We start from the raw sequence: 19,829 nt of genomic DNA, 5'->3' as shown, positions 1-19,829 counted from the left end.
CATGTAAATGGAGCCACTTTAAAGTGGAACCGGAGCTGCCATGCTGGGGAACTGCCTTGCAGGTCTTATACCTCAGATCTTGGAATGTTAAAACCAGGCAAAATGAACTTTGGGCTGGGCCTAAGCAACTTTGTTCTCCCAAATAACTGTTTGCCACGGTGACAAGAACGCAGATATTGTGACCACTGGACTGATGAATCTCCATGGCACCTCTTTTCCTACATAAGACAGAAAGGATCATCTCTCTTCCCCCGACTTTGTGGTAACTGTTCCACATAGCAAACCAATGGACACTTCTGTCCCTCAAGATCCAGGGATTTACAATGAAAAGGGGGCATTTGTAGCTGAGCCCCTTGTGATTTTAACGTCGCTGGTATTTTTGGCAGCTACAATTCGATCATTAAATTCGTAATTAGAACATAGGTATAGGCTTTAACTAAATGTTTCGGTTGCTTCAGTTGTCACGTAGCTTATAGTCAAAGATTAAGAGAGCATGTTAGTCCCTAGCTGGTTCGGCTCAGTGGATAGAGCGTCGATTCCGGTGAAGGGCACGTACCAGGGCCTCGTGCGGGAGGCAACCGATCGATGTGTTTCTCTCACGTGGATATTTCTCTATGTCTTTCCCTCTCTCTTCCATTCTCTCAAAAATCAATGGGAAAATATCCTAGTGTGAGGATTAAAAAAAATAAAAAAAGAAAGCATGTTAGTCATGTTCTGAGAGGCTGCCTCCAACATGGGTTCCAGGAGAAATGTATAAAAGTACGCTTTGCCCTAGGTCCGGGTGAGGCCACGTGCCCCTGGGTCTGGGAGAGGCCACGCGCCCCTGGGTCCGGGTGAGGCCACGCGTCCCTGGATCCGGGTGAGGCTGGGTCCCGGGTCCGGGTGAGGCCACGCGCCCCTCGGTCTGGGAGAGGCCACGCGCCCCTGGGTCCGGGTGAGGCCACCCGCCCCTGGGTCTGGGAGAGGCCATGCGCCCTGGACCCGGGTGTGGCTGGGTCCCTGGGCCCGGGTGAGGCCACGTGCCCCTGGGTCCGGGTGAGACCACGCGCCACTGGACCCGGATGAGGCTGGGTCCCTGGGCCCGGGTGAGGCCATGTGCCCCTGGGTCCGGGTGAGGCCTTGCGCCCCTGGGTACGGGTGAAGCCGGATCCTGGGTCCGGGTGAGGCCGTGTGCCCCTGGATCCATCCGGGTGAGGCTGAGTCCCGGGCCCGGGTGAGGCCACGCGCCCCTTGGGTCTGGGTGAGGCCACGTGCCCCTTAGTCCGGGTGAAGCCGTGCCCCTGGGTCAGGCTGAGACCAAACCAGAGGGAGTCGGACCTCCGTTACCACCATTTGTCCACCATCCAGAGCTGAGGGGTCAGTGCTGACATGTACACATAAGGAACTGGTGGACATTGAAATTGGGTCTCAAAAGAACTGTTGGTCCAGAAAGAAACTCACTACAGACTGATTCATTTGCCTGTCAGCATAACTATTATTGCTCGTCTCACATTCAGTTCTTATAAGTATATATCTAGTGACACATGATCTCGCTCATCTAGGGGAAATGATGAACAACATAGACTGAGGAACAAGAACAGAACCAGAAACAAGGAGGCATCGATCAGACTATCGGGCCTCAGAGGGAGGATAGGGGAGGGTGGGGGGAGGGGGGAGAGTTCAACCAAAGGACTTGTGTGCATGCATATGAGCCTATCCAATGGTTAAGTTCAACAGGGGGTTGGGGCATCCATAGGGAGGGGTGTGGGATGGGAATGGGGGGATGAGGACAAATATGTGACACCTTAATCAATAAAGAAATTTAAAAAAAAAAAGTACGCTTTGCCTGAGAAAATAAGAAACTATAACTAGTTAGGCACAAAACAATGATAGCTTAATCATGTAGCCATCGCCACATGTCTGGTTTCTGCTTTAAAGGTAACGCCATGGCGCACAATCATGAGATACTTTGCAGAATCTCAGTTCTTTGATGTAGCTAGCACCCCTTGTCCTCACGGTATAATTTTGTGTTTCTGATGTACTGATTTTTGTCAAGCAGGAGATAACTCCAGGGCCGCAGGAGAATTTATAAGTTTGTTTTGCAGAAGGAGTCAATGCCTTTAGAAAGTTGCGACCAGCTGCTGACGCCTAGGTGTCTGATACACAAAGCCTTATCGATGACTAGAGAAACACAGATTCTCTCTCAGCTCCCTGGAACTCCCCCTCCCCTGCTCCCTAGCTGCCTAAAAACTGCCTACTTTAGCTTTTGCGGGGGGCGGGGGGGGGGATGAATTTGAGAGATCTTGCTCTCCTGTCCTCTTGCTTTGGCTAAATAGAAGAAACATTTCTCTGTTGCCAAGCACCAGCGTCTACATTTTGGCCTCCTAGCACATCAGGTACATGAGCCTGAATTTTGGGAAATGATTTGGTAACAACATGGCAATGTCGGTCTTTCTATCTTTTTTTTTTTAATTTAAATAAACTTACTATACATCGAGTTAGTTACAGGGGAATGTAGTGCTGTTGGACTGGCAGCAGGCTCACCAGGCAGCTGGCAGAGTGAATATACACAGGTGCATCTCTGCATAAGCACAAATTCCCCAATCAACACTCGCCCAAACTGAACCCATGACAGATTGGGGAGGGTCTGGGCACCCTATGGAAATGTTGCCCCTTCTATAAGCTTGCTTCCTTTACACGTCAGCTCTTTAAAATAGGATTCCATGTATAAAGTGCCTATGGACACTTCTGCAGAAAGACAATCACTCCAAAAGAGAGGGGATGGGCGTTTTCTCCCCGTGGAAAGTTCTTTCCTGGTGTATCCGTGGCTCTCCGCTCTCAGCCCTGGCAGCACATCAGAATACTTAAGAAGACTAGGGAGAGAGGGAGATGCATGATAGCCACAAAACCGAAACGACCGATGTCCACCGTGAGAGGAATGGATAAGCAGGTTGCAGCACATCCATGCATTGCAGTAGTAACCAGCTACTGATACACACTTGAAAGCATTATGCTGAGTGGAAGAAGCCCGCACTGGGATACGTACCGCATGATGTCATTCATATGAAACTCTATAGAGGAAGCAAAACTAACCTATACAGACAGAAAGCCGATTCCTCGGTGTCTAGGTCTGAGGTGAAGACGGATTGCAGAGGGGCCTGAGGGATGCTTTGTGGCGTGGATATGTGGCTACGGGTAAACATGTGTCATAATGTACTGAAGTGTACACTTACAATGGGTGCCTTTTGCCTGGCCGGTGTAGCTCAGTGGTTGAGCATTGACCCAGAAACCAAGAGGCTGCTGTTCAATTCCTGGTTAGGGCAAATGGCCAGGTTGTGGGCTTGATCCCCTGTGGGGGGTATGGAGGAGGCGGCCGACTGACGATGTTGCTCTCCCATCGATGTTTCTCTCTGTCCCTCCGCCTTCCTCTCTCTCTAAAAAATCAATTTAAAAATATTTAAATAAAGAAGGATCCATGGGAATATCTGAGTACTTAGCAAAAAACTTGAAAGTGTTAAAAAATAAAAATAAAATGGGTGCCTTTTACTGTATGTAAATTATACCTCAATAAAATTTATTTTTTTGAAATATAGATATTCAGGATCTACCAGAGACCAGTAATCAAATTCTCTGGGCAGGGGCCTGGCCATCTGTATTACCTGGACGTTCTCCAGGTGGTAATTATTTGTAGCCAGTAATGTGAACCGCTTAGTCTTTCTCATGTTAGCCTTTCTGCTGGGCAACAGCAGCACTGAATGTGCTTTTAAAGATGAGCTTTTAAAGCCATATGTGGGAGCCCCACATTCTGCAGATGCCACAGAGCTGGTTACCCGTCAGCTCCCCCTCCTCTGGCTGCTGCAGCTGAGGCTTCCTCAGCTCAGAGGTTAAGTCCACGGGCTCTGGGGCCTGGTTCAAATCTCTCATCCACTATCTAGCTCTGTGACCTTGGGCTGGCAATTTTGTCTTTCCGGGCTTCAGTTTCCTCAATTGTAAAATGGGCATGATGATAATATAGAGGTGTCATGAGGATTAAATTATTAAATGAGCTAATGTAAATAATGTTCTTAGAAGACTCCCCACTACATAGCAAGTACTCTGTAAATGCTGGGTCTCTTGCTCGCTCTCCTTGATTCTCTTCCTTTGCTCTTACTTTCTTCTTGCCACAGTGTTCTCTTCTCCTTATCCGAGAAGAATGTTCTATTTGTGGACTTCTCCCCTGTTGAAAATTGAGCTGGGTGCTTCCAGGAATGTTTTTGTGGCTCACATTGAGGAAGCAGAAAATAGAGGAGAGGAACACTCGAGGAAAAGGCTCACGGCCCTGGTGTCTGGCTTGGTGATTTAAACAAGCCGTCAGACCCCGCCATCGCACACCTCCTCTGAGGGGAGAGGGGCTGTGTCAGGGGAGAAGGAAGGAACCAGGGGTTCATTTCTTCATTTCGACAGGCTTTGTTTTTTCCTGCCCCTGGAGTCTCCTGAGTGTCATGCTGGTTTGTAGGTCCTATGAGTTCTACGTGGTTAGGAGGGGACTTTGTCCTTCCAATGGTATCTCTGGGTCCCTCCCACTGGTCCGTCCTGTGCTCCCTTTACCTGTCTGGGCTGCCAGAGCTCCAGAGCTCCACGGGTTAAAGACATTTGGGAAATAGAGTCCCCAGGAGAACCAGGACTCCCCCTACCCCAGCCAGTCCAGTCAGACCTGAGTCTAACTTGGAGTTCACCTGCCTTCCCTCCTCACCTCCCACAGAGCAACGATGCCTCAGGGAACACTTGGAACTGGTTGTACTTCATCCCCCTCATCATCATCGGCTCCTTTTTTATGCTGAACCTCGTGCTGGGTGTGCTGTCAGGGTAAGTCTTTGCTGCTCCCCCATCCCGCTCTCCTGGTCATCTTCTTCCCAGGAAAGGTCCATCGGAGCTTTGTTTTCATTCTCTGCAGGCAGGGAAATTCTTCCCTTGCTTTGGGTTAGCCAGACAGTTATTAGCAAGCCATGTATAGTGTGTGGGTTGTGCAGAGCTGGGGGGACCCAGTAAAGGGACTCGTGGAGGGGCTGAAATCCAGCCCAGACCTGACTCACCACATGGTGTCCCTGGCATTGAGCTACCTCTTCCCAGGGAAAGGGGAGCTTCTTCCAATGCAGACCTCTCATTCAGAAGGTTTGCCCAGATGTTTCAGACCTACAACACAAGAAAATTCTGTAGAATTTCACTTTCTATAATTTACAAAAAAGACAAACAATAGGTTGGTTTCCCCTTCCTCTGTTTTCCAAATATAAAGTTGTAGCCTATAGTCAAACATGCATTTTACTAGAGGCCCGGTGCACGGATTCAGCCTGGCCTGGCCTGCACCCTCTCGCAATCTGAGACCCCTCGGGGGATGTCAGAGAGCCGGTTTCGGCCCAATCCCGAAGGCCAGGCCGAGGGAACCCACCAGTGCATGATTGGGGCTGGAGAGGGACTGCAGGAAGACTCCAGGGCGTGTCCAGCCCGTCTCACCCAGTCCCAGCAGCAAGCAAACCTAACGGTTGGAGCATCTGCCCCCTGGTGGTCAGTGTGCATCATAGCGACTGGTAGAACAGGTGAACGAACAGTCGGACACTTAGCATATTAGGCTTTTATTATATAGGATTGTTCCATATCCCCAGCATTGATTTCTTTGGTTTAATCATAAAAGAGTTTCAGTTTTCTTACCAACAAGAAGCCTGGGACAGGTTTGGTGGCTCCATGGTGCCATCAGGAACATCAATTCCTTCTAGATTTCTACTCTGACATCCTTACCGGAGACTTTCCGTTTTATTCACAAGATGGTCATCCTACTTCCAAACAGGAAGAGGAAAGAGGAAACAGGATGGGGTGGGGCCTTACCTGGGAAGTGAGGCTGCTGGTGAAATCATCAGCTCATGTCTCATTGGCCTAACTTTCAACAGAGCTGAACATACTCTGAAGCCAAGAGTATGGAGAATGAGGATAGCGTATGCAGCCAGCAGTGGTTGACATGGCTGGTTTCTGGCTTTGCTCTTTTCTCCGGCTCAGTGCAGTTCCTGGGAAATGTGGGAAGCCCATTCCTAGAATATTCCGATTTTTCTCCCAGAAGACCCAATTCCGCTTGTTAAAATCCTCTGCCCTCCAGAAACTTAACACTCCCTAAAATTTCTAAAACAGCCAACTCTGGCTTGTGTGTGTGTGTGTGTGTGTGTGTGTGTGTGCATTTTGTGCTCCTACAGGGAGTTTGCCAAAGAAAGGGAGCGGGTGGAAAACCGGCGGGCTTTTCTGAAGCTGAGGCGGCAGCAGCAGATTGAACGAGAGCTCAATGGGTACATGGAGTGGATCTCGAAAGCAGGTGAGGCCCTTTCATCTTGGGGCCCAGGCATCGACACCCCAGGCCACAGAGCACACAGCTGTGCATGCAGTTTGGAGATGGATGAGGGAAGGGTCGTGATGGGAGGAGAAGGAGGGCTGAACTGGTAGTTCCACTTTTTAGCAAAAAGAATCCAGAATAAGATAGTGAAACCTCTGGGATGAAGCCAGGACAGGACATCGCATGTGGTAACAAGCTCTAAAACCGGACTTTGGTTTACATCCCAGCTCTGCCACCTCCTAGCAATGCACCCTGCTTCCCCAAGCCTCCGTTTCCTTGGCTGTCGAACAAAGATCCTGATAGTACCTACCTCATTGGGTTGTTTGGGGACTCAGATAATCCAAGCTAAGTCACTTAGGAAGAGCAGTGCCTGACACACAGTGAGCACGTGTGTTTGCTCAGCCATTCAGAACACACTTACGTGGCACCCACTGTGTGCCAGGCACTATTCTAGGCATTAAAGATACTGCAGTGAACAACACAGACCAAATCCTGCCCCTAGGGCTCTACCTTCTAGTGAAAGAGACAGAAAATAAACGAAGACGGTTAATGTTGGGTGCTGCCAAATGCTCAGAAGAAAAATAAAGCAGGGCGGGAGGCAGAGAGCGGTCAGAGGAGGCAAGTGATCAGAGAGGGTCTCTCTGAGGAGGTGACATCTGAGCAGAGGCCTGAAGGAAATGAAGAAGGAAGCGCGTGGCTGTCTCAAGAGGGGTGTTCCAGGCAGCGGGAACAGCAAGTGCAAAGGCCCTGAGTGAGGAGCAGAGTGGAGTCAAAGCAAGGAAGCCAGTGTGGCTGGAGCCAAGGGAAGGGGGGAGTGGGAGGAGAGGAAGACGGGGAGGTGATGGGTCCGGATCAGGCAAAGCCTCTGAGCTACGGGAGGGAAGGTGGGTTTTGTTTTGAGGGAGGTGGGGATGACTTGGCGATTGCTGCTTTTGCTGAAGTGAGGCTGGGAGTCAGAAATAACTGAGCAGCACATTTCCGGGTGATGGCGCTGTCGCCATGGGCGAGGGGAAGCGGTCGGGCAGACCCTTCTCCTTTCTGTCCGAGGGAACCCGTCCCCGGACACGGGAGCTTAACTGTGTGCTTCCTCCTCAGAAGAGGTGATCCTCGCCGAGGATGAAACTGACGGGGAGCAGAGGCACCCCTTCGATGGTAACTCTTCTGACCCTGGCTCGGGAGGGTCTCAGGGGAGAGGGGGGAACAGGCCCCGGGGTCCTAAGGGGCCTCCAGGGGATGGATGGTCAGGGGCCGGGTGATGCCGAAACAAACATGAGATTGGGTCAGGGTCAGGGTCAGGTCAGGAAGATACAGGGAATGGCAGAAATCTGCTTCCTCCAGGGATTCCAGGACCTCGGCCGAGTCTGCACCTTCTGGCCTACCCTTTCTGCCTTAACCATGTCCCAACCCCTTCTGCTTTGTGCCTCCTTTTTTCTCATCTACACAACGGGCATGACCACAGTAACACCTACGGCCCTGGGTTGTTTCTAAGGGCTACCTCGATTCTTCCAAATAGAAGGGCCTAGAACAGCGCCCGGCTCAGGGTCAGCACCCTTTGTGTTTGCTAAATTAAAAAAAAAAAAATTAATAATAATTTCACCAAGAATCCAGCGTCTCCTGTGTTAGAAGTTCGGCTAGATGGAACAAGTTTTTTATTGGAAATACCAGGAGTAAGAAGGAAGTGAAGGAGCTGGGACTCCATCCCATAAGTTACAAACTGGATTTTACTATTTGGGGGGAAGGGGGGTGATTACCCATGGGGTTGACTAAGTCACTGTATTAGACATTAATGCCTCAACTCATTGTCCCCTGGAGAGCTCTGGGGAAGTGAAGACTAAATACTGAGGGAGGGCGTCCACAGTCCCAACCTGCCTGGCAGGTATTACAAAGTCCAGGGGTAGACGGCCTTCATAGGAGTCACTGTATATCCCAGAGCCCCCAGAGGGGATGCAGTGGCTGAGATCCCAGACTTCGGCTGAACAAAACCCTTGAGTGCCCAGGTGACCTCCCTGAGTCCCAGTCTGCACATCTGTAAAATGGGCAGACTGTCACTTCCCACCAAACTGGATTGCCACGAGGGTTAGCTCCAGCGCCACCTAGAATGTCCCTGGCAGAGTGCCTGGCCCCGAGGAAACACTCGGTCGATATCGTTGCTGTCGCAAAAAGGGTCACGTCGTTTTCTCTTGCCATGTTTCCATTGTTGGAGCTCTGCGGAGAGCCACCATAAAGAAGAGCAAGACAGACCTGCTCAACCCCGAGGAGGCTGAGGATCAGCTAGCCGATATCGCCTCTGTGGGTGAGTCCCTCCTGTTTATCGCTGCTCGCCCGGGAGGTGCGGGCGGAAGGCTTCGGCACCAGGTTTGCTTGGGTTTGGGTCTGGACTCTGCCCCTTCGTACCCGTGTGTCCTGGGCAGGTGTGATGACGATGGGAATCACGGCAATGCCTGTCTTCTAATATTGTTGGGAGGATTAGACTAAACGATCCACCGTGAGCATTTAGAACAGCGCCGGGCAAAAAAAATAAACTCCCAGTAATGTTGCCTGACATTATTCACTCATTTTCGTGATAATATTACTATTCATTCATTATTCATTATGATAATCTTATTCATTAGTACTCATTCCGTGGCTGCTCTTATTAGGTGCCCAGTTGTGAACAAGACAGAGACCACACCCCTCGCACGTGGAGCTTGCCATTTAGTGCAAGAAATAGGTATTCAACTGATCATGATACAAATAAACCTGTCATGATAATGGCACTGCAGAGGAGATGCCCTGGGCTTGGCCTGCCTTGGGGGAGTAGGTGTGGTCAGGGAAGCCTTCTTGGAGGAGGTGACATTGCATTGAGAACTGGAGGCTGGATAGGGGTTCACCATGGCAGTGAAAGCAGAGAGGAGCATGTAGAGGGCTGCACGTAGACGGTTGTCATCGGTTCTCTCCAAGGGCAGAGTTTGGAGTGGGAGGGGACACTTACCCTTTTCCTGCTTGCCCCTCTGGATCGAGACTCTGTTGCTTTTGACCTTCACCCAGGAGAATATCTTCGTGTTTGAAATGGGTTTTTAAAATTCCCAGGGTGAACGAGGTGGTGGGAGAGCATTGAGGCAGAGGAGGTAACACAAGACGCAGAAGGAAGGAAGCATATGGGCTGATGGGGGAACTGTGTGGCTGGGACAGAGAGGAAGAAAGGATGGGAGAAGGAGGGCGTGATGAAGGAAAGGAGAGAACTTAATATACACACGTGTCTAACCCACTGGCACCAACTACTTTATACTCCGCTTTTTTCACTCAACCCTAGTTTATCACCTGACTGTTGAGCTTTGACGGAATTTCCATTGCGGCCTCACACTCCATAAGGGTGGTTACCCCAGAGTGGCTTAGCCGAGGCTCTGTTGTGTGGTGTTTGAGCTGTTTCCAGTGTTTGCCCTTATGAGGAGCACTGCTGTGAACATTTATGTACAATTACTCCCCCCACCCTTTGGGCGTGTTTCCTTGGGGATAATTATAGGATCAAAGATATTAACAGCTTTTCAACTCATTATTCACAGAGCGCTTCTGAGTTTCAGAAACACACTGAACCCATTTATAAACCTGCCGAGTACCCATGCATTCACGGATTCCCCGCCCCAGCCATTGCGCATTCCCCGCGCATTCCCCATTTCGTTTCCTTCCCCGGCGAAGTCAGTTTATAATGATACCTTACAGCTTGTTTCCATTTGCATTTGTAACCTCTAGCCACAACGCCCTTCCCCTTAATGATGAACTAGTTCTCTTCACTTGTGGATACATCTCTCTCTCCTTCCGGCGAGTTCGAGGACTAGAGCTCCATCAGTGCTCATTGACTTGATTGGTTATGTCTGTCCTGTGTGTTTTCCCAATTAGGTTGCCTCCATTTTTTTTAAATCTGATTTTTTTTTTAAATAGGTAATCTTTTTTGTTCATACCACATTTATCAAATGCCACGCACTGAAAAAAATGGGGTCCCCAAGTCAGGATCTCCTCTATGAACAAGATTAGCTACCTGGGCTTACGTAACAGGGAGATGTTATTATTCATCAGTCATTTGAAAAAAGATGAAAAATGGTACTACCTGATGTCAGCAAGGATGTGAGCAGGTGGACATTGTCGTATGCCATTGGCAAGAGTATAATTTGCAGTGTATGGTGTGGCATTATTTAAATAATTAATTCTAGATGTTTATGTCCTTTGGCCTAGCATTTCCACTTCAAAGTATATCTTCATGTATGCAAAAGATCTATGTACAGGCCTGGCTGGTGTGGCTCAGTGGTTAAGCATCAGGCCATATGCCTGTGTCATGGGCTCGATCCCCAGAAGGGGGCATGCAGGAGGCAGCCTATCAATGATTCTCTCTCATCATTGATATTTCTATCTCCCTCTCCCTTCATCTCTGAAATCAATAAAAATCTGTTTAAAATTTTAAAAATATCTATGCACAATTTCTTCTCAGCAACATTGTTTCTGGTGTTCAAAAAGTAAAAACCAGAAACAGCACATGTGCCCAAAAATGGGAAGATAGTTAAAGATATTATAATGTTTACATGCAGTGGAATACAATACAGCCAAGAAAAAGAATACGGTTGCTACTGGCATGGAAAGATTTTGAAATATATTTATCAGTGTAAAAAGCAGGTTACACAACATATGTAAAATGTATGTTCCCATTTTAAAGACAATAGTAAGGAGTGTATTGATGTAAGAAACGTCCAAAGTCGTAGAGAATTTTTATGAGTTTAGTTGAGACAAATTGATGACATTGCCAGGAAGCAAGACCTCCTGTGCTCTGAAGAATGGCAGTTTACAGCTTCTTTTATATATTTGAGATTAAGGAGGGAAAGTAAGGAAGATGACATGAAGATGAGAGAAAGCAAGGCGGGGCCCAGCCAGTGACGCTCAGTGTTTGAATGTCAACCCATGAACCAGGAGATCACGGTTCCATTCCCAGTCAGAGCACCTGCCCAGGTTGTGAGCTCGATCCCCAGTGTGGGGCATGCAGAAGGCAGCCGATCAGTGATTCTCTCTTATCATTGATGTTTTCTCTCTCTCTCTCTCCTCTCTCTTCCTCTCTCTGAAATCAACTTTAAGGAAACTTTTTTAAAAATTTTTTTAAAAAAGAAAAGAAAGCCAGGCAGGCATTTGGATTACAGGATAGTTAACAAGATCATGTGCTCCTCTGAGGATGGTTGTGCCTCTGAGGGTCTGAGAAAGATGTATTTCCAAGGTCTGCTAACCTAGATGCACAGGAACAATGGGCAGGGCTTGCTTAAGGCAGATAAACCTTTTCCTAAAGCTAAATGCCTGGGGCATGACTGCCTCCTATGATCTGTCCAGGTAGGAATTTATGGTCAGATCACCCTGGGAGGTGGCTTTTGGTTAGAATTATTTCAGCACCCTTTCTCATCCACAAGAGTAAGGTGTTGAACTTGGAGGACTAGGAGGGATTTTCACCACTTATGTGATATTTTTCTGGAATATATGAATTCGTGACATACATTGCTTTTGAAATCAGAAAAGTAATTAGGTAAGCTTCAAGTTACGTAAAAGCAATGAAGACTAATTATAAGAGATCTCATGGCTATACAGGGCAGAGAGGAATTTGGTGGAAAAGCAAAGAAAGTTTCCTGAAGGAGGCATTTCTAAACTGGGCTTTACGTGGAACGGGGAGCGTTTATTCGTTCTCTGGGGCCACCATAATCAAATAACACAAGCTGGGCGGTTCAAACAACAGATACTTACTGTCTCACAGTGTTGGAGGCTGGAGGCTTGAGACCAAGGCAGCAGCAGGATTGGTTTCTTCTGAGGCCGCTCTCCTGGGCTTGAAGGTGGTCCTTTTCTCCCTGTGTCTTCACATCATCTTCCCTCTGTGTGTGTGTCCTAACCTCTTCTTATAAGAGCACCAGTCATACTGGGTTATGGCCCAGCCTCATAACCTCGTGTTAATATCATTACCTCTTTAACGGCCTTGCCTCCAAATACAGTCACATGGTGAGGTCCCGAGGGTTAGGACTTCCACGTGTGGATTTGGTGGGACACAGTTCAGCTCATAGAAGGGGGTGATGCAGGAAACCGTGGGAGATAGTCACAGGGGGTTTGTCTGTGGGAGATCTGGCTCTTGAATGTGTGGCTGACATAAGAAAACTTGCTCCTTGGAGAACCCAGAGTTCAGGCTGGCATTTGATTAACGTGTGATAAAGGGACGGCGAGACACTGAAGTATGCGCTGTCAGACTGAATAAGACCTGACAGCGTCCTGCGGCACCTATTAAGAAAGCAGGTGACGTTCAGCTTTCTAAACAGATTCAAAACGCAGGCCAGTGACTTGGTCTCCTGGGACCAAGCGTGCTGCCAGCAAACCCACCAAAACCCAGTTTCTTTGCCTGGTAGCTCAGAAACCACTCTGGCCCTAACCGGTTTGGCTCAGTGGATAGAGCGTCGGCCTGTGGACTCAAGGGTCCCAGGTTCGATTCTGGTCAAGGGCGTGTACCTTGGTTGCGGGCACATCCCCAGTAGGGGGTGTGCAGGAGGCAGCTGATCGATGTTTCTCTCTCATCGATGTTTCTAACTCTCTATCCCTCTCCCTTCTTCTCTGTAAAAATCAATAAAAATATTTTTTTTTAAAAAGAAAACTTTATTTAAAAAATAAAAACCACTCTGGTCTCCTAAACCCACCCGGAAGAGACCTCTAGAATTCCAGGGTTCTGACAAAGAGATCTCTTCACCTTTATTTATCTCTGTAAAGAGTAAAATGATAATAATAGCGGTTCTAATGAAATGTCGGATGCCCTGGCTGGTTTGGCTCAGTGGTTGGAGCGTTGGCCCGCCGATGGAAGGGTCTCGGGTTCGATTCCCAGACAAGGGCACATACCTCAGTTGTGGGTTTGATCCCCAGCCCTGGTCAGGGTATATGCAGGAGGCAGCCAGTAGATGTGTCTCTCTCACCTCTCTCTCTCTCTCTCTCTCTCTCTCTCTCTCTCACCACCACACCCCCCCACCCCAGGCTTCATTTATAGTTGATGAACTTGTAGAACTTGAGTCATCTGTAGGAAAAGTTGAGCCATGAATGGAAGCTGCCATCACAGCACCATCTCTTTAGAAAAATCCAACTTTAATGATACAAGTTCCACGTGGGCTGAATTCGTGTCTTGGGGCTGCCAGCACAAAGCACCATAAACCGGGCAGCTTAGAACAACAGAAATGTATTCTCTCACAGTTCTGGAGGCCGGAGTTCAAACTGAAATCCAGGTGTTGGCGGGGCTGTGCTGGCTCTGAAGGCTCCAGGGGAGAATCTGGCCCATGCTCTTCTCTTAGCTTCTCGTGTTGTCAGCAGTTCTTGGCAACCTTTGGTTTGTCCGTGCATCACTCCAGTCTCTGCCTCTTTTGCCACGTGGTCTTCTCCTGTGAGTCCCTGTGTCTCTCCTCCTCTTACAAGAGGCCCGGTGCATGGGTTCGTGCACATTGAAAGGAAATTCATTAGAAGGTGGCCAGCAGGGCGGGACTGGGCGAGACGGGCCAGGCACACCCTGGAGCCAACCTCCCGCGGTCCCTCCCTGGCCGGCTGCACCTGGGGTGGCCCCAGGGCTCAAAAGGCATCTGTGGAGTGAGCGGGGTCCCTCCGGTAGGTGGGGTCCCTTGGCCTGGCCTGTGGGGATGGGGCTGAAACCAGCTCTTTGACATCCCCCGAGGGGTCCCAGAGTGCAAGAGGGCACTCTGCAAAGTTGCTGTAGCTCGGCAGCTCCTGTGTTGAGCATCTGCCCCCTGGTGGTCATTGCACATCATAGCTACCAGCCAGTCGGCCAGTCGGCCAGTCACTTAGCCTTTTATATATATAGATAAGGACCCTGGTCATTGGATTTAGGGCCCACTCTAATCGAGTCTGACCTCATCTTAACATGATGGCATCTGCAAATTCCCTATTTCCATCCAGATAAGGTCACATTCACAGGTGCCAGGGGTTAGGACTTCAGCACCTTTCCTTGAGGGACAGTTCAACCCATCACTTGGGCAGCACTGTTTCAATTTACAGAATTTTCAGGGCATCGAAATGACCAAAAATCCCCAGGTCAAACCCTGATGGTGACATACTGCTGTCCTCGCCACGGAACTTTCCGGACTGGTACTGGCCTCCCCTGGCTCTCGACTTGTCTGAACTGAGATGTGCTTCATAATAACATACCAGATTTTGGAAAACTTAACACCCAAAAGAAAGAGTGGAAAATCTCTCTTTAGTATATTTCTATATTGATTCCATATTGAAATGATATTTTGGAAATATTTGGTTTCATAAAATAACTTATTAAAATTATTTTTTAAAACCTAAGGCTTGCCTACAATTATAATTCCAGACCACAGAGAAAAACTAGAGACAAGTATGTATAGAAAAACAGAGCGTGGGTCAAAGTGAATATGAAATGAAATAAATAGAGGTGACAGCGGGCAGCTAGTATGGGGCCTGGCGCATAGTAGGTGTTCAGTTAATATTCACTTCCCTCTCCCTTCCTGACGACGGGTGTGCCTGTTGTGGGATATGTCTGCAGGCCTGGGCATCAGGAAAGACTTCCTCAGTGAATTGGCATGTGGGCTGTCTGATTTCAGCTCTTGCAGTTCAATAGGAGATTTTAGGCCTAATAATCATTATATGCCAGCATCACACTCAGGTGTATTAGCCCATTGATTCCTCCCAATGGCCCTATGAGGTGGGAAATGTGGCTGTGCCCAGTTTACAGATGGAGGCACTAGAGTCCCAAGATGTAGGGTGACTTGACTTACCCAAGGTCACTCACCCTGGTGATGGAGCCAGGTTTTCAATGTGGCTCTTACAGGAGTAGAAGTCTGAAGACTTCTGCCCACTGTGAGATATCTCTCTCGCCCCTCCCCCCATACACACACATGAATATCTCTCCCTGACCCCTGAGACTTTCAAGAATCTCATTTCCCTTTGCCATGCCTTGTGGATGCCTGTGAGTCTGAGCCCATCTTTGGGAGCAGCAGGGACCAGAAATACCCCAGCTGGGCAGGGCCATGCGGAGCTTCCCTGGGCTCTCAGGTCCTATGGAGTGAGGCAGGCGAGGGGCACGAGGGGAGAGTCAGCCCCGGTCTGGCCAACGGCTGCCACGTGGGAATGCGGCCCCACTCCATGGTCATGTGTTCTAGGAGTGAGTGCAGTGTGGTGGCCGAGAAGCCAACTCAGTGCTTCTTAACGGTCACCAGACCCCTCTCAGCCTCCGTTTCCTTGGCCATAAAGTGGGTTAATGATAGTCACTACTACCTGTGGTTGCAATGAGGAGCGAGTAGGCTCATGTAAAATGTGTCCCGCCTGCCTGGTGCCTACTAAATGTACAATAAAGATCAGCTATTATCTCCTTTCATGAGAAGCTGAAGTTTTTAAATGTGGATCAGTAATTTCAACTTTCACAAACTCAGGATAAACTAGTATGGATGGCCCTTGGAGTGCCAACTCGCTGCCTCTGTTTAGAATTTTGCTAATAGGAGGCGGCATCCTGCAAGATGTTAGCTGTGTCCATGCCTGGCTGGTGGGATGGGGTTGATGAACATGCTGGGTGAATGGACAAATGAAAGAATGCATGGATGAACAAATAATAATGGATGGCTAGATGAGTAAATAAATGAGTGAATGAATGAATGAACAAATGAACAGATGGGTGAATGAATGAGCAGAGGTGCACACTAATGAATGAATAAATAAATGCACTGATAAATGAACTAAGGCATGAATAAATGAACAAGTAAGTGCACCAATGAATGAAAAAAACTGATTTGAATAAATGAAAGAATGAATGAACCAGTGAAGAACAAATAAACAAGTGAATGCGATGGAAGGTTTTCAAGAAGGGGCATTTTAGAGGATAAAACCAACATCCAAAACTGATCTCTGACCCCCCACACACACACCACAAACCTACCTCTCTCAGTGGATGGTAGCTCTTCCTCTGGGTGCTCAAGTCAAAAACCTGGCTCCTCCCTCTCTCTCACACCCACACTGATCCACAACCCGTTGAAATCTACCTTAAATAATATATCACAAATCTACCTGCTCTTCTTTCTTCTCAGTCATGACGGAGTCCAACGCCCATCATCATTTGCTTGGACTAGAGCAGTAGCCTCCCCTGGTCCTATCCAGGCTCTCCACAGTCTGTTCCTCCCACAGCTGCCAGAGGGCGCCTGTGAGCACCTGTGTCAGGGCACATCCCTCCTCTGCTCAGAACCCTCCGTGGCTCTCACCTCAGAGCAAAAGCCAAAGTCCTCCCTCAGCACACAAGGCCCTTCACAAGCTGCCTTGTCACCTACCTGCCCTCACCTCTCCTCCTTTCCTCCACTCCAGCCATTCTGGCCTCCTTATGCTGTTTCCTAAATATGATAGGCAGGTACATTGCTGCCTCAGGACCTTTGCACTTGCTGTTAACTCAGCCTAAGATACTAAAGTGATTTAGGTCAATACTTTCACTTTGACCACTTGATTTAATATTGAAGCCTGCCCTCTGGTCCCTCCTGGGGCTCCCAATCCCCTTATTCTACTCTACTATTTACTGTTCCAAAAAGACTTTTCACCTTCCATTACACTGTTAACTACTTTATTATGTTATCTTCGCCGTATATCTTCCCACTGGAGCATCAGTCCCAGGAAGGTAAGGCTCTGCCTGTTAACTAGAGTATTCAGAGCATCTGGAACGGAGCCTGGCACACAGTAGGCGCTTCGTAAGTGCTTAAGAGCAAAAACATGTGCAGGCAGAGGCACAGCTGGTTCACGACTCAGCGATCATTTCTAAAATGAAATGTCCATGGAAAACCAGGGTCCTATTCAGGCCTCCTCCTGGAGGCTTTCCAAGCCTGCTCCCTGCGGCTCCGCTTTCTACCCCTGCACTGGCGGATCCTGAGCCGGGGCTCCTGCCTCATCCCGCCCCAGGGCATGGCGCCCAGAGTCATCAGACCCCGCCGAGGTGGAGAGACACAGAGGGTTAGCTCTGGCAGCGAGAGCCGTCAGCCTCCTCATTGAAACCCTGAGTCCTCATTGGTCATTTCCAATACCGTGACTTTCAGCGACATCTCCTCGTAAGCTCCATCTCTGGAAAGCTCGGGCCTTGGGTCATGACGGTTCCCCCAGGCCAGGGTGCTTGTTGGGGTGGCTAATGGACCCCCGGGCCACAGTCGGTGCCTGGGCCACACAGTTCATTTCCTCCACAGGAACGCCCTGACGTTCTCCATCCTTTCCCCGGCAGGGTCTCCCTTTGCCCGAGCCAGCATTAAAAGTGCCAAGCTGGAGAACTCGACCTTTTTTCACAAAAAGGAGAGGAGGGTGCGTTTCTACATCCGCCGCATGGTCAAAACTCAGGCCTTCTACTGGACTGTGCTCAGTCTGGTAGCCCTCAACACGCTGTGCGTTGCTATCGTTCACTACAACCAGCCCGAGTGGCTCTCCGACTTCCTCTGTGAGTACCGCCCGGCCCCGGCCCTGCCTGCTCCCTGACCCCTGCCTCACACCTTTTCTTTCCAGCTCTCTTTCTCTAGTGGTGCGTGTTCCCTCTTTGGTCCTTGATGAATCTGCCTTTTCATTGGGCCACGTCTGCAACTGGGACTGACGCTGACGTTGCTGCCGCCACAATGACAGGCCCCAACCTCTTGGGGCCTGAGAGCTGGAAGCTCGAATTCAGGCCACCACACGCTTCTGTGACCCCTTTCTAAGAGAGAGACATAGGGGTGCGAGTGCGGAAGGTATTGGAAGGGAGACGGAGAGGCCGAGGCGGCAAGAAAGGCAGATAGAGATAAAAACATACATGCATCTCTGGGAATGTTAAAATAAATAATTTGTGGTTGAGAGATGGGGGTGCCTTAGAGCCAAAAAAGTAGTCCCATTTCATCTGCTTATATCTGACTTCTGCTTCTCCCCTCTTCTATCAAACCTTCTGTCCCCTTTCCTCTCCTGCTCTGTTTGACTTCCTTATATTTGGGATTCATCCCTAAAAGATCCTCTCCAGCAAATGTAAGAGCATCTTGTTCCCTCAGTGGGTACCAGAATCTCCAAGGCTTTGCCCTTCTGGGCTTATTCCCATATGCTAGGAGTTAGCATGAAATAATAACAAAGTTGATGGCCAGGTAGAGTTGAAGAGAAGCAGGGAAAGGTAGACCTCTGACCAAGATTTAAAAAGTAAAGAGCCTGACCAGTGTGGCTCAGTGCTTGAGCATCGACCTATGAACCAAGAGGTCAGGTTTGATTCCCGGTCAGGGCACATGCCCAGGTTGTGCTCAGTCCCATGTAGGGGATGTGCAGGAGGCAGCCGATCAATGATTCTCTCCCACCATGGATGTTTCTATCTCTCCCTCTCCCTTCCTCTCTGAAATCAATAAAAAATATTTTTTTAAAGTAAAGAGCTTTGAGGAATCAACAAGAGTAGTGGCTGGGCAGTGAGGAAGGCAAGTGGATGCCCTGGATCTGGCTGTGGCCCCTGAGTGAGGACTTAACAAAATCATTTTGCCTGCTGACTGTCCTCCTCCTGCATTTACTGGCTTGTCTGACTTAGGTCTGTGGATTCTCTGCCCTTCTGACATTGTTCAGAATTGACCTAGACAGCCACTGGAGACAGTCAAACCTTCAGCCTAGAGAGGCCTGGGAGCCTGGTCCAGGTCACTGTCTCCTTGTAACCCCCATTGTTTCCAGTCACATTGGCTGACCCTCCCAGGACACCCCCCCAGGGGCCAGGTCTCCTTCCAAGAGCCCTGACCTAGTTCCAACCCTAGTAATTGCCTTTGGTCCCCCTGGAGTCTCTTACAAATGAGGACTCTCTACTTCTAGTCTTAACCTCCTCTGATAGTCTATTTTTAATCTCCCATATTCTCCCCACTAATCACCTTGCTCTGCCTGTCCTGGTTCAGGGAAAGAAGTTCGGAACTTTCTGCCCTGGGCCTCTGTGTCTGTAAAGGCTCTTTAACTATCCCCAGGTGAGAAAACTGAGACACAGAGAAGTTAAGTAATTTTCTCAGGGTCACACAGCTAGTTCACGATGAAGTCGGGATTGGAACTCAGACTCCAAGCTGTGTCTGGTAGCAGATCCCTGTCCTGGCCACCAGGTGACCTTGGTCCTCAATGCCTAGCCCTACTTTGCCCTGTGACCTTGAACGAGCCATTAACATATCCATTAATTGAAGACATCTTCCATTAGAAGGCACTCTTATTTTATGTGCCACTAAAAAAGAAAACAAAGCTGCTGTTGAAACTAGGACATGCCGATTTTAATATACACTCCAATTCCAGAAATGTCAGAATGTGAACCAAAAAATGTATGTCTTAGAATCAATGAAGTATAGGAGTTTGTCTGAGTCTCAGATTCCTCACCTGTACTTGGTGGAAGAAGTTTCTTCCAGACCCATCAATGCCATGGACCATTCTCTCAGGTTTTGTGCATCACTGGCTCTCATGTTTCCATGGTAACTGGGGAACAAGCTTCTTGGAAACTCTGGTGGTTCTTGGAATGCAC

General features: G+C 48.9%; 1 protein-coding gene across 3 annotated transcripts in view; it reads left to right on the top strand.

The window, feature by feature from the left end:
* Positions 1-19,829, top strand: part of CACNA1A (calcium voltage-gated channel subunit alpha1 A) — a 221,062-nt gene that overhangs the window by 111,352 nt on the left and 89,881 nt on the right. For all 3 annotated transcript variants that reach the window (XM_054717352.1, XM_054717351.1, XM_054717353.1), the window contains exons 7-11: positions 4,721-4,824; positions 6,198-6,313; positions 7,427-7,483; positions 8,535-8,624; positions 17,577-17,786. In XM_054717352.1, coding sequence (XP_054573327.1) covers positions 4,721-4,824; positions 6,198-6,313; positions 7,427-7,483; positions 8,535-8,624; positions 17,577-17,786 — 577 coding nt within the window. The remainder of the gene's footprint in view (positions 1-4,720; positions 4,825-6,197; positions 6,314-7,426; positions 7,484-8,534; positions 8,625-17,576; positions 17,787-19,829) is intronic.

Source organism: Eptesicus fuscus, chromosome 6, assembly GCF_027574615.1.
Source record: "Eptesicus fuscus isolate TK198812 chromosome 6, DD_ASM_mEF_20220401, whole genome shotgun sequence".
NCBI lineage: Eukaryota > Metazoa > Chordata > Mammalia > Chiroptera > Vespertilionidae > Eptesicus > Eptesicus fuscus.
Note: the sequence above shows the minus strand (reverse complement) of the source record. Positions and strands in the feature narration are given on the sequence as shown.